The sequence below is a fragment of the Chiloscyllium punctatum genome, chromosome 26 (genome assembly GCF_047496795.1).
Source record: "Chiloscyllium punctatum isolate Juve2018m chromosome 26, sChiPun1.3, whole genome shotgun sequence".
Classification (NCBI taxonomy): domain Eukaryota; kingdom Metazoa; phylum Chordata; class Chondrichthyes; order Orectolobiformes; family Hemiscylliidae; genus Chiloscyllium; species Chiloscyllium punctatum.
The window spans coordinates 42496985-42510085 of NC_092764.1; the positions used below are offsets into that span (position 1 = coordinate 42496985).

A 13101-nucleotide genomic window follows, 5' to 3' on the forward strand; every position below is an offset into this window, starting at 1 on the left:
TTCCTATCCAAAATGAAATAGTGAGCTTGGCTAAAATATGCACTCTTGGGAAGCTTTTGAAATCATAATACCAGTTGTGCATAAAACTAAGAGGGATACACCAAGGTATTTAGAAAGGTCTATACCCCAAAAAATTGTTAGACAAACGTAATAGTCTAAAATTACTATGCCAGATAGCAAGTCACTCATTTGTGAGGAAATTCAAGTGTTCTTCAAAATATTCCTTATATTAAAACTGATTCATATCATTTAGAATTGAGTAATTGCAGAATGAACCTTGGCTAACATACAGAGTTATTGGGAGGATTAGTCTGACTTTCTAAGCTTCCAGGAACAAAAGCTGACTGACAATTTTCAAAATACTTGTGCTAAAATGTTTTTCAGAGACTTTGCAGAGATATAAAAATGTAAATATTACCTTTTTGGAGAGTTATGAGGATATGGAATGACTATAAGTTGAGAATTTGGAATAATAGCTGTCCATTCTTGTTTTCTTATAGACTAACAGAGAAATAAGATAGAAAGTAATTAGTAAGGAAAGTTTTTTTTGTCAAAAGATGTACCGTTCATTCAAACAGAGAACATTTAAAAGCACATCTTCTAGTTACACAGCATTCCTTTCATGTATCGTATTCAGATACAACTTTATAATATTTGTAAAAATAAACCAGTAAAGCCAACATTGCACACACTCAAAGTTCCCAGGAATTTGCTGTGTCAAAACAATTACAGTCAGCCTGCAGGCCAAAGTCAAATGATGGGTGCTTGGGAAGGATTGGATGAAGAAGATGCTAACAAAAATTATAAGGAAAATACTCAAAGGAAAACGGTATATCAATTATTTACTTTTCTATTTTCTTATTGATTACCAGAAACTAAAAAGGAAAATACTTAAATGATTTAATTTTTCTTGTATAAAGGTGACTCCCAATTTGAGCACAACTATACTGAATTGCTTCAATGCACAGTCAAAAATCCACATATTTGTGAAAAACACTGGTTTGCGTGAGAATCACAAAATCACAGAATTGTTACAGTGCAATTCAGTCTGTATCTCTGTGCTGTCTTTGTGACTATACAATTCACCTTCTACCATTCCTCTTTCTGTCTGTAACCATATATATTTTTCCTTAACAGAACTGGCAAGGGCTTGAGAATGTAAAGAACATAAATAATCAATTTTCTCAATCAAGAATGATGGATGATGGAAAGGAATCTTAAAAACATGTATGAGAAGGCTTTAAAATTTATCTATGTAAAAATCTATACAACAAAGCTTTTTATTCCCCTTTACAAGGCTACTAATGGTCACACTTTCAGCTCTGCCAGAGTAGTGATAATTCAGTATTGTCAATCATGAGTGGAGACTACAGTTCTTTGGGTGACTCAAATTGATTTCACCCTCTATGTTCTGTAGAGGTAACAGTCCTACTTTTATCAGAGATTTTGTTACAGTTGTAATTATGTATTTTATTTGTTGTAAGTGTTTATATTTTGTAGGTGTATAAGGAGATTTTGTTCACTGCTCATTCGCAGCTCATTCACTTTGTAATGTCAACAGTGTTTCTAAATCTAGCATTAAGAATAAATGCTAAATTACGAATGAATTCTTAAAAATTAAGAGTAAGATTCTTAATTAGGATATTAAGAATATCCAAAACCATTAGGACAAATGTGAAGTGCACACTGACCATCAAATAAATAGGAACATATTACCATATAATGATGGAGAGACAGAAGCTCCAAACTTCATGCCATAATTGTTGGGTTACTACCTTTTCTCCTTGAGGTCGAGGAATGCCAACATAGAGATGGTCGAGGAAGTTTGCACTACGTCCTAGGCCAAGGACTACATAGGGCAGCTGTAGTGCAAAATGTGCTGACTGGCTGAGTTGTCCCGCTGAAAATAGACCGGAATAATCAAGAAAATTCAAATGCAACAAGACATGGACTGTTCATTGAAATGAAGTTTCAAACTATGTGATTCAATTTCATATTACTTTATATTCTCTTAACATGAACTTTTTTTTAAAATCACATCTCATTTCTGAATGGAGTTTTCCCATTATTTCACTCTGGCATACTTTGCAACTGGGAAATATTGCATGGTCAGAAAAGTAAAAAAGGAAAATTGCAATTAAATAGGAATGTAAGCAGTTAAAACAACTTTTCATGATAACTCAGCACCACTTAGCAGTATAGGCAGAATTTGGTGCAAAACAGTGGCAAAAGTGGACATACTGCCTAATTTTCTTGCTATTGGCAGAGCCCTTGGATCTATTTTATGCTTTTTTCCCGAAACAATCTCAATCAGTTTAAGATCTTAGCACACGACAAATCACATACATTGATGCTGACAGAATAAGCAACCCAATGCATCAGAGATGATACACGTTCCCCGCTCAGGACCACAGCAGGTGCATTTCACTGAGAGACTGACATTGAAATACATAGTATCACAACTTCATGGATTTCTAAGGTGAGATATCCTTACGAACCTCACCAAAAATGTTAGGATTTGGCCACTGCAGAGTAAGTACATTTTTAGTCAATAGTTATCACATCATTATTGTCCAACCGTTTCCCTGGTACAGAAAAATAACATTGACAGTCTCATTGCTTCACTATCTTAACGATTGCTGGAGATTAAAAATGACAAAAAATTAATTTAGCTTTTTTAATACCTTGCAATGCTTAATTCCATTTTCTTTCCTCCACTTTATCTCATTTTCTGTATCCAATTTAGAAATTAATTAAACATTCTACTTGACCTCTTCAATTTCATATTTTACTATGCATTTGCAATTCTTCAATCTGATTGGATAAAATGACACAAAAGTTCCCATGTCTCCTGCAAAAAGTACTCTTCCACTTTGTTGGTCTATAATGAGCTCCATTGTAAAATTCATGCGAAGTCTGTGGCCAGGTACAAGAGTATGTACATGTGACGGCATCCATTTGTTGCAGACAACAAAATCCAATCCATTGTTTAGCAAATCGAAGGTTAATTACTTTATCTGGTCAGCATGGACGGGTTGGACCGAAGGGTCTGTTTCCATGCTGTACATCTCTATGACTATTTATTTCCTTAAATTTCGAAATAATTCAAAACTGAATGAACTTCGTGGTTTCAAATTCCATATGTTTACATAGCAAGTAGAAGATCCTATTTTCTTTGAAAAACATTTTTCACTGTAAGATTCTCTGTCTGTGTTTATAATGTTCGACAAGGGCAGTGCCATTAGCACATAATGCACAGTACTCATGCAGCCATTATGAACTCTCTTTTCTTAAATCAACCTAACTGAATGCCTTAACAAGGTCTTTTGGTACTGCCGATCCTGACTGACCTTCTTGCTATTCCACTCAAAACAAGTTCCTACTCATCGAATCTTCACCTTGACCCAACTCCAGCTCTGCTTATTGAATTGTTTTGTCCATGCTTATCTTGGAACGCTTCAAATCAATGTGTTTGGACAATGTTTTCAATTATTTCGCTTATGGTACATTTTCCATTTATAAACCATATTGCAACATTTTCCAAACTTGCCTCAAGTAGACATATAAGCTGCAAATTGTGGTATTTGCCTCTACTGAGCAGAGCAAAATCAAAGCAGGGCTAGGTGGACCCAAGGACTTGCATGAAACTCTTACCATGTTAATAGGTAAATACTTTACATTTGAATTTTATGATCCTTAATGCAATAAAGTAAAATTATTTGCAATTATTGTGATAAGATTGAATGCTGAACAAATTGAAAAAAGATGAAAAGGACAAAGCCAAGGATATATCTTAAGCAATGTTTGCCTGAGAAAATAGGCAAAACAAGGATATAGTCATTAAGGGATTATCATCGACATGTCTGTAGCAACTACTCACATATAAATAAAGAAAGGAGCTTGCTGTATCAAAATACTGCAGTCTTCCCAATGGTGAATGAACAAGACCCAAAGATTTTGAGAAAAAATAGAATTATACCAGATTCAGCTAAATTAAACTATTCATTGACACAAAATGCACAATAGACCATCTCAGCAATTTTTAAAATGGCAGTCCTTATGTAAACAAAAGAAAAAAATCAGTCTGGTATCATGCAATGTTTTAATTGAACTCCATGTAGTAATATTGCAATAAACAACAAGAGGGTATCTTAGTTGTAATTTTTCAGTGCTCCATCATCTTAGTGGTTTACATGTTGGTGCTTTCTGTCTCTGTTCTGTAGATTCTATCTGACAAAGGTTTTGTGTAGGTGTTCTTTCAACCCACTCTCATCTGCAACTCTACAGTTATCCCTGCTGGTGCACTACTTTCTTGCAGCAGCTTTTGTGCACAATTAGAGATCCAGGTCTGTTCTGCAGAATGAGTCACCATACAGCAATCCTGGATCTTGAAAACAGACTGTGTGTTTGTCTCCAGACCAGGCAACAAAGTGAAAAATAAACAATGCAATCTAAAATGTGCAACAGAAGCTTAGGTACATGTAAAGTGAATTCTAATCCTAGTGTCACATCAACCACAAAAAAACTTCTTTGTGACATGGACTGGGGCTGGGAGAAAGGGGGCGGGGGAGGGGAATTGGTGAAGAGCCAGGACAAAGAAGAGAAATGGAGGAGGTTGTTATTCAGCTGTAGATTTAGTAACACTCATTTATCTTTAGCAAAGGCCTACATTAATCCCCTGTGATACTGATTGGAAGTACTGCAAGGATCTACCCTTATTAGTGCCCTTATTAGTACCCTTATTACTATTCTAGGAGAAAGTGAGGACTGCAGATGCTCGAGATCAGAGCTGAAAATGTGTTGCTGGAAAAGCGCAGCAGGTCAGGCAGCATCCAAGGAGCGAGAGAATCGACGTTTCGGGCATGAGCCCTTCTTCAGGAATGAAGAAAGTGTGCCAAGCAGGCTAAGATAAAAGGTAGGGAGGAGGGACTTGGGGGAGGGGTGTTGGAAATGCAATAGGTGGAAGGAGGTTAAGGTGAGGTGATAAGGTGAGGGTGATAGGTCGGAGTGGGGGTGGGGGCAGAGAGGTCAGGAAGAAGATTGAATGTTAGGAAGGTGGTGCTGAGTTCGAGGGTTGGGACTGAGACAAGGTGGGGGGAGGGGAAATGAGGAAACTGGAGAAATCTGAGTTCATCCCTTGTGGTTGGAGGGTTCCTAGGCTGAAGATGAGGCGCTCTTCCTCCAGCCGTCGTGTTGCTATGGTCTGGTGATGGAGGAGTCCAAGGACCTGCATGTCCTTGGTGGAGTGGGAGGGGGAGTTGAAGTGTTGAGCCACGGGGTGGTTGGGTTGGTTGGTCCGATGTCCCAGAGGTGTTCTCTGAAACGTTCCGCAAGTAGGCGGCCTGTCTCCCCAATATGGAGGAGGTCACATCGGGTGCAGTGGATGCAGTAAATGATGTGTGTGGAGGTGCAGGTGAATTTGTGGCGGATATGGAAGGATCCCTCGGGGACTTGGAGGGAAGTAAGGGGGGAGGTGTGGGCGCAAGTTTTGCATTTCTTGTGGTTGCAGGGGAAGGTGCCGGGAGTGGAAGTTGGGTTGGTGGGGGGTGTGGACCTGACGAGGGAGTCACGGAGGGAGTGGTCTTTTCGGAACGCTGATAGGGGAGGGGAGGGGAGGGAAATATATCCCTGCTGGTGGGGTCCATTTGGAGGTGGTGGAAATGACGATGTATATGGAGGTTGGTGGGGTGGTAGGTGAGGACCAGTGGGGTTCTGTCCTGGTGGTGATTGGAGGGGCGGGGCTCAAGGGCAGGGGAGCAGGAAGTGGAGGAGATGTGGTGGAGGGCATCGTCGACCACGTCTGGGGGGAAATCGCAGTCTTTGAAGAAGGAGGCCATTTGGGTTGGTCGGTATTGGAATTGGTCCTCCTGGGAGCAGATGCGGCGGAGACGAAGGAATTGGGAATATGGGATGGCGTTTTTACAGGGGCAGGGTGGGAGGAGGTGTAGTCTAGGTAGCTGTGGGAGTCGGTCAGTTTATAGTAAATGTCCGTGTTGATTCGGTCACCTGAGATAGAAATGGAGAGGTCTAGGAAGGGGAGGGAGGAGTCTGAGACGGTCCAGGTAAATTTGAGGTCAGGTTGGAAGGTGTTAGTAAAGTGGATGAACTGTTCTACCTCCTTGTGGGAGCACAAGGCAGCGCCGATACAGTCATCGATGTAGTGGAGGAAAAGGTGGGGTTGGTCCAAGGGCCCAAGGGATCCTTCCATATCCGCTACAAATTCACCTGCACCTCCACACACGTCATTTACTGCATCCACTGCACCCGATGTGGCCTCCTCTATATTGGGGAGACAGGCCGCCTCCTTGTGGAACGTTTCAGAGAACACCTCTGGGACACCCGGACCAACCAACCCAACCACCCTGTGGCTCAACACTTCAACTCCCCCTCCCACTCCACCAAGAACATGCAGGTCCTTGGACTCCTCCATTACCAGACCATAGCAACACGATGGCTGGAGGAAGAGCGCCTCAGCTTCCGCCTAGGAACCCTCCAACCACAAGGGATGAACTCAGATTTCTCCAGTTTCCTCATTCTCCCCCCCCCCCCCCACCTTGTCTCAGTCCCAACCCTCGATATCAGCACCACTTTCCTAAGCTGCAATCTTCTTCCTGACCTCTCGCTCCCACCCCCACTCTGGTCTATCACCCTCACCTTAACCTCCTTCCACCTTTCACATTTCCAACACCCCTCCCCCAAGTCCCTCCTCCCTACCTTTTATCTTAGCCTGCTTGGCACACTTTCCTCATTCCTGAAGAAGGGCTCAGGCCCGAAACGTTAATTCTCCTGCTCCTTGGATGCTGCCTGACCTGCTGCGCTTTTCCAGCAACACATTTTCAGCAATGCACTATTCTGCTTTGCACTAATTCCTGAGTTAGGTTAATCAATTTCCAGTGCTCTTTCTGCTTAATTATCAGTAAACAATTCACACTTACCAATAATGAATCTCGCTTAACACCCTTTCTCCCATTGATCTATATTATCAATACCGACTTGCAGCTTCCTTTGCTTTTGCAAATAATTAATCATATCATCTCTTTTGGTATTAACTTCAAATTTGGAACTGCTTTCTCTGGATCAGAACCTACACAATTGGTACAGTATGTAAAAAGAACTGTAATAGTCCTAGAAATTAAAATTTTAGAAACACTGCAATATACTTCGTCACTCTGTAAATAATGTCCAAATTTGTTTCCTTTCCTCTAATCAATATTTAGCAAGGTTTTCTAAACTTGCCCAAATTCCACAGCTGATAATCTTCTCACATAATTTCCTTCATGGTACCTTGTCATAGGTTTTATTGAAGTTCATCCATTGCATTTCTTCCATACAAGTCAGATGTCTAGTCAGGGCGTTCTAACATGAGCCAAGCACCATCATTCCTGTTTTTAAATGCAAGTTAGATACACCTAACTATTTTCTCCTTATCTAGATATGCAGTTTTAAAAACTCCAGTAAAGGATTAAGAATTTCTAAATTTCCCTACTAAAGATGTGAAGTTCTCTGGTCTGAAATTGTTTGTTTGGCTCCTCTCTTTTAAGAACAAGAGCAACAGTGACAACTTGCCAGTCCTCTGACACACATCCACACTTAACAGGGTCCCGAATTATAACTATTAGGTTGTCTGCAATTTTCTCTGTTAACTTAGTCACGACCTTACAATGTAGTTCATCACACCCTGTCATTTTGCATTCCTTTAGCTTAAGTAAAAACAGGAAATGCTGGAAAAACTTAAATAAGCCTGGGCTCACCTATTTCAAAGAAAAGTCATATTCAATTCAATAAATTAACTCTGTTTCCCTCTTTATTATGCTGCCAGACTTATATTTTCTTTCCCAGCACATTTTTTTTTGGTTCAGATTTCAAGCATCTTTACTTCCCTTTATTTAAATTTGTCTTTTAAGTATCATTTGCCTCATTCTAAACTGATCCCTGGCACAACCATTTTCAGCTACTTCATCAAGGGCATTCATCATAAGATCAGAAGTAGTGATGTTTGATGATTATAGTGTAACATTTAGAACAATTCATGACTCCTCAGTTACTGAAGCAGACTATTTCCAAATACATTAAGACCAGGGCAATTTGCAGGCTTGGGCTGACAAGTGGCAAGAAACATTCATACCACATAAGGGCCAAATGATGACTATCTCCAACAAGTCAGAATCTAACCATCGCCCTTCACATTCAATGGCATTAGCACTGACAATTCCATTGACCATAAGCTGAACTGGTCTAACCGTACTAGTAAAACAAAGAATTGTGGTGATACAAAAGACAAAGAATTGCGGAAATCTGAATCAAAAGCAGGAATTTCTTGAGAAACTCAGCAGGTCTGGAAGCATTTGTGGAGAGAACGTAGAGGTGAATGTTTTGGGCTGTGTCCCTTCTTGATAACTGTAGTAGGGGGAAGCAGTGAATGATTGGAGGAGATGGAGCATAGTGAAAGACAAGGAGATAGCTAATAGTGAGCCAGGGAGAAAGAAAGACTGCTTTGGAGTGGCACGGTGGCTCAGTGGTTAGCACTGCTGCCTCACAATGCCAGGGACTTGGGTTCAATTCCTGCCTCGGGCGACTGTCTGTGTGGAGTTTGCACATTCTCCCTGTGTCTGCGTGGATTTCCTCTGGGTGCTCTGGTTTCCTCCCACAGTCCAAAGATGTGCATATCAGGTGGATTGGCCATGCTAAATTGTCCATAGTGTTAGGTGCATGAGTCAGAGGGAAATGGGTCTGGGTGGGTTACTCTTCAGAGGATTAGTGTGCACTTGTTGGGCCAAATGGCCTCTTGCCACACTGCAGAGAATCTAACCTAACAACTTGCTTTTATGCTTTCACTGGCAATGATGTGATCATAAAAATGCTCAGAAGAAAGTTATTTAACATAGCTATGTATCGGCACTTTAAACTGTTAATACATTTGTGCTCTTATTTTGAGAGCATCTTTAGTATAAGACAAAGCCAAAGTTTGTACAATTCCATCATCCAGTCAGCTTTATGACACCAGCTGATGGTATTACTGGCTGAAACCTGGCATGATAGATCACATTTTGTTTCCCCATTGATTTTAACAAGATGCTCTTTCATTCAAACACAGACACTTAATACAGTCAAACAGCATGGAAACAGACCCTTTGGTCCAACTCGTCCATGCCGGCCATGTTCCCAAACGAAACTAGTCCCACCTTCCTGTGTTGGCCCATATCCCTCCAAACCTTTCCTATTCATGCACTTTTACAAACGTCTTTTAAACATTGTAACTGTACCTGCATCCACCACTTCCTTTGGCAGTTCATTCCACACACTAACCACTCTCTGTGTAAAAACAATTTCCCTCTTGTCCTTTTTAAATCTTTCTCCTCTCACCCTGAAAATATGCTCCCTAGTTTAAATTCCCCATCTTAGGAAAAAGACATTTGCTATCACCTTATCTATGCCCCTCACGAATTTATAAACCTCTATAAGGTCACCCCTCAACCTTCTTCATTTCAGTAAAAAAAAATTCCCAGCCTATGTTTATAACTCAAACCTTCCACTCCCAGCAACATTCTGCTAAATCTTTTCTCCAGTTTAATAATATCTTTCCTGCAACAGGGTGACCAGAACTGCACACAGCTCGACAGGTCTCACCAATGCCCTGTATAACCTCATTATACATCCCAACTCCTATACTCCAAGTTCTGAGCATGCTAAATACTTTATTATCCATCCTGTATGATGCAAATTTCAAAAAAATTATATTCCTGAACCCCTATGTCACTCTGTTCTACAATGCTACTGTACAAATCCTTCCTTTGTTTGTTTTACCAAGCTTATCTAAATTAAACTCCAACTGCCACTCCTCAGTCCATTGACCCAAATGATCAAGATCTCTTGTAATCTTGGATAGTCATCTTCACTGTTCACTGTATCACCAATCTTGGTGTCATCCGCAAACTTACTAAGCAAGTCTCCTATATTCTCACACATAATTTATATAAATAACAAATAAAAGTGGACCCAGTAACAAGTCCTTTGCAACACTGCAGGTCATGGGCCACCAGTCTGAAAAACAATCATCTGCCATCACCCTCTGTCTTCTTTGTATCAAATTGGCAAACTCACTCTGAATCTCATGTGATCTAACTTTACTAATTAGTCTACCATGCAGAACCAAGCCATTATCAAGGACTTTAGTAAAGTCCAAGTAAACAATGTCGACCACTCTGCCCTTATCAATCCTTTTGGTTACTTCCTCAAAAAACTCAAATTTAGTTTGTGAGACACTATATCCCTCTCTAAATGCATGTAAATCCTAAATTTCAGAATCACCTCCAGCAACTTATCCACCACTAGTCTATAGTTCCCAGGCTTCTCCTTACAGCCTTTTTTAAATAAAGGCACAACAGTAGCCACCCTCCAATCCTCTAGCACCTCACCCATGGTTATTGATGTTACAGATATGGGTTTAACAATAAAACTGAAGCCTATAACAAAATGTTATTATTCTATTTTGTTTTCAGTTATGTACATACAATACAAATTTAAAGATTTCAAAACACACAGTAAAATACAATCTCATTAATCCTAAAAGTCCTCCTTTACAGGACTCAAACATCACAGAGAGTTCCTTTATTTTTCAAATCTGAAAGGCTTAATTTAACTGTTCCTTCAATTCCACATCTTGAGAGACTAATACCCTCTTCCTGGAGCCTTTATACAACTGAGCTTAGAGTTTCTCAGCCTCAAATAATCTCTTTGGTTTTATAACCAAACACTGCCAATCTGAAATTTTTAAGATAAACTGCTTACACTGATGCAACCTCTTTCCTAACAATCCTAAAATAACCCCTCTTTCTCAGGAGCAACACTTTTACCCATCTAACTTCAACTAAGCTTTCTACAAACTGCCTCAAATGAAACAAAAAAGCTTTTCTCCGAGTCATGGGTGATTTTCCTAAGCCTAATATTTTTCCGAATCTTTCCATCTGAGGGCTACACCATTGATTTTGTTCAGTATAAATTCTCCCAATGAAATCAAAATCCAATCTTCAGGAAGTCTCCAACACTGTGTTTTAAAATCAGCAGAGCTATAAAAATACCCACAACTTATCGAGCTCCTTCTGACCCACAAGTCTGAAACTCAAAAATATGAATTAAATTATAATAAATATTGATAAATCACACACTTCACATCACATTCGCAAGAATTTATTTTTTTATTACATATTGGAGATGTTGCAAAACTTGTAAGATTCCTATGATCACTTTTTTTAAACAAGCTTGAACAATTTGTTTTTAAATGTATTTCATAAGCTTCATAAAACTAAAAATTGGAGGAAATCTTGCTATTGTTTTTCACTTTTTCTTATTGTTTATGGGAGGAGTGTGTCACTGGCTAGGTCAGTATTTATTACCCTTCCTTAGTTGCCCAGGAAAAGGTGCCAGTGAGCTGTCTTCTTGATGTGCTGCACCCATTGGAGTGCTGGGACTATTGGGACATCTACAGTTATAGGAAGAGAGCTCCTGGATTTTGACCCAGCAACTGTGAAGGAATTGCGATATAATTCTATGATCGTATAGCGTGTGGCTTTGTGAGGAGCTTGTAGTTATTTGTGTTCCTTTGTATCTGTTGTTCTTGTCCTTCTAGAGGGTACAGGTTCTGAGCTTGGAAGGTACTGTCAGAGGAGCCTTGCTGAGTTACTGCAGTGCACCTCGATGTGCTGCCACTGGTGATGAAGGGAATAAATGTTGAAGGTAAATGCGCTTGGCCTACACTGGTATTGCACTTTTAAGTCTTCAACGAAATATTCCTTAAAAATTGCTCAATTGTGGAATAAATTTGTGTTTTCATAGCTCAACAAAGTAACTTAAAATAAAAATCTAAGGACAATTAAAATTTAAAAAATGTATAGAAGTATATTTTTAGTGTAGAATAAACTGGCAATAATTAGGAATTATTAAATCATTCAAAATTCAGCTAATTTTGATGTGCAAGCCCAAAGTTTTCCTGGCACCTTTTGTGGGTAGCTAGTGGTAAGTAAGTGCTGCAAATATCACAGTTTTCTACGTTTCATTGATGAGTTTATCAGTAAGGAAGCAGTTTAGCAAATGTATGGGGCAGTTACATACATCAGATAATGAATTCCTGACTTTGCTTTTGTGTGTGAAGGCCATAACTCCTTTTTACACATAATAACAGTGAGCACTTAGTTATTATGACCACAAATTCAGGCTATGGCATTAATTCATATAGCTGTACTACACAAAGTTGTTATGTGTCAAAAACAACCACACCTCTTCAGCCTACTCAAAGCAAATTAAATCACTTTGTGGTAGCTCTGAAAGTTAGATATATTCTTATATGTCTGCCTTCTGCACCGTTACATACTATTATAGCGAGTAAGGAAAATATTCTCTTTTCCTGGGTTTCCTCCTCAAATACAACTTCAATTCCTTCTATGTTCCCTGTGCTGAATTCTCTGACATTTAAATCAGGTAATTTCATAGCAGACAATGGTACTGTGGGATTGCCTTCAAATATATTGCTTCAAAACACCACACACAATTTTTACTAGTTATGCATTATTATGAGAAATATGCTCTTAAAGTCAGGAATAATGACATTGCTTCAATAGAATTTAGTTCACTATTAGAATAACATTGTTGCCTGAAACTGTTCAAAGAGCAGAAAAAGTTTAGGAGACAAAATTGGCAGAACATAAACTCAATGATAATTTTCAGTTCAAGAATTTCAATTCATATTTATTTATTTTAATTTGTAGTTTGAAGCTAAGTCAGCTTTAAGGATAACAGTAAGAAAACAAAACTTGATATGAGTGAAAACATCATGGCTTAACTAGAATTCATAGAACAAAATCATGGTGTGGAAACAGGCCCTTCAGCCCAGCAAGTCCAAATCTACCCTCCAAAGACCATCCCACCCAGACCTGTTCCCCTATTACTCTACATTTACCTCTGACTAATGCAGGAGAAAGTGAGGACTGAGATGCTGGAGATCAGAACTGAGAGTGTGGTTTTGGAAAAGCACAGCAGGAATGACCTAATGAAGGGTTTATGTCCGAAACATCGATTCTCATGGTCCTCAGATGCTGCCTGACCTGC

At 39.4% G+C, this 13101-nt stretch overlaps 1 protein-coding gene across 1 annotated transcript in view; it reads right to left on the minus strand.

Annotated features, from left to right (window-relative positions):
• The window catches only part of itfg1 (integrin alpha FG-GAP repeat containing 1), a 251148-nt gene that overhangs the window by 18066 nt on the left and 219981 nt on the right, over positions 1-13101 (minus strand). Inside the window, exons 15-16 of the mRNA XM_072596239.1 lie at positions 1776-1900; positions 419-501 (exon numbers count right to left, since the gene is read on the minus strand). Of these exons, the coding sequence (XP_072452340.1) occupies positions 419-501; positions 1776-1900 (208 nt within the window). The remainder of the gene's footprint in view (positions 1-418; positions 502-1775; positions 1901-13101) is intronic.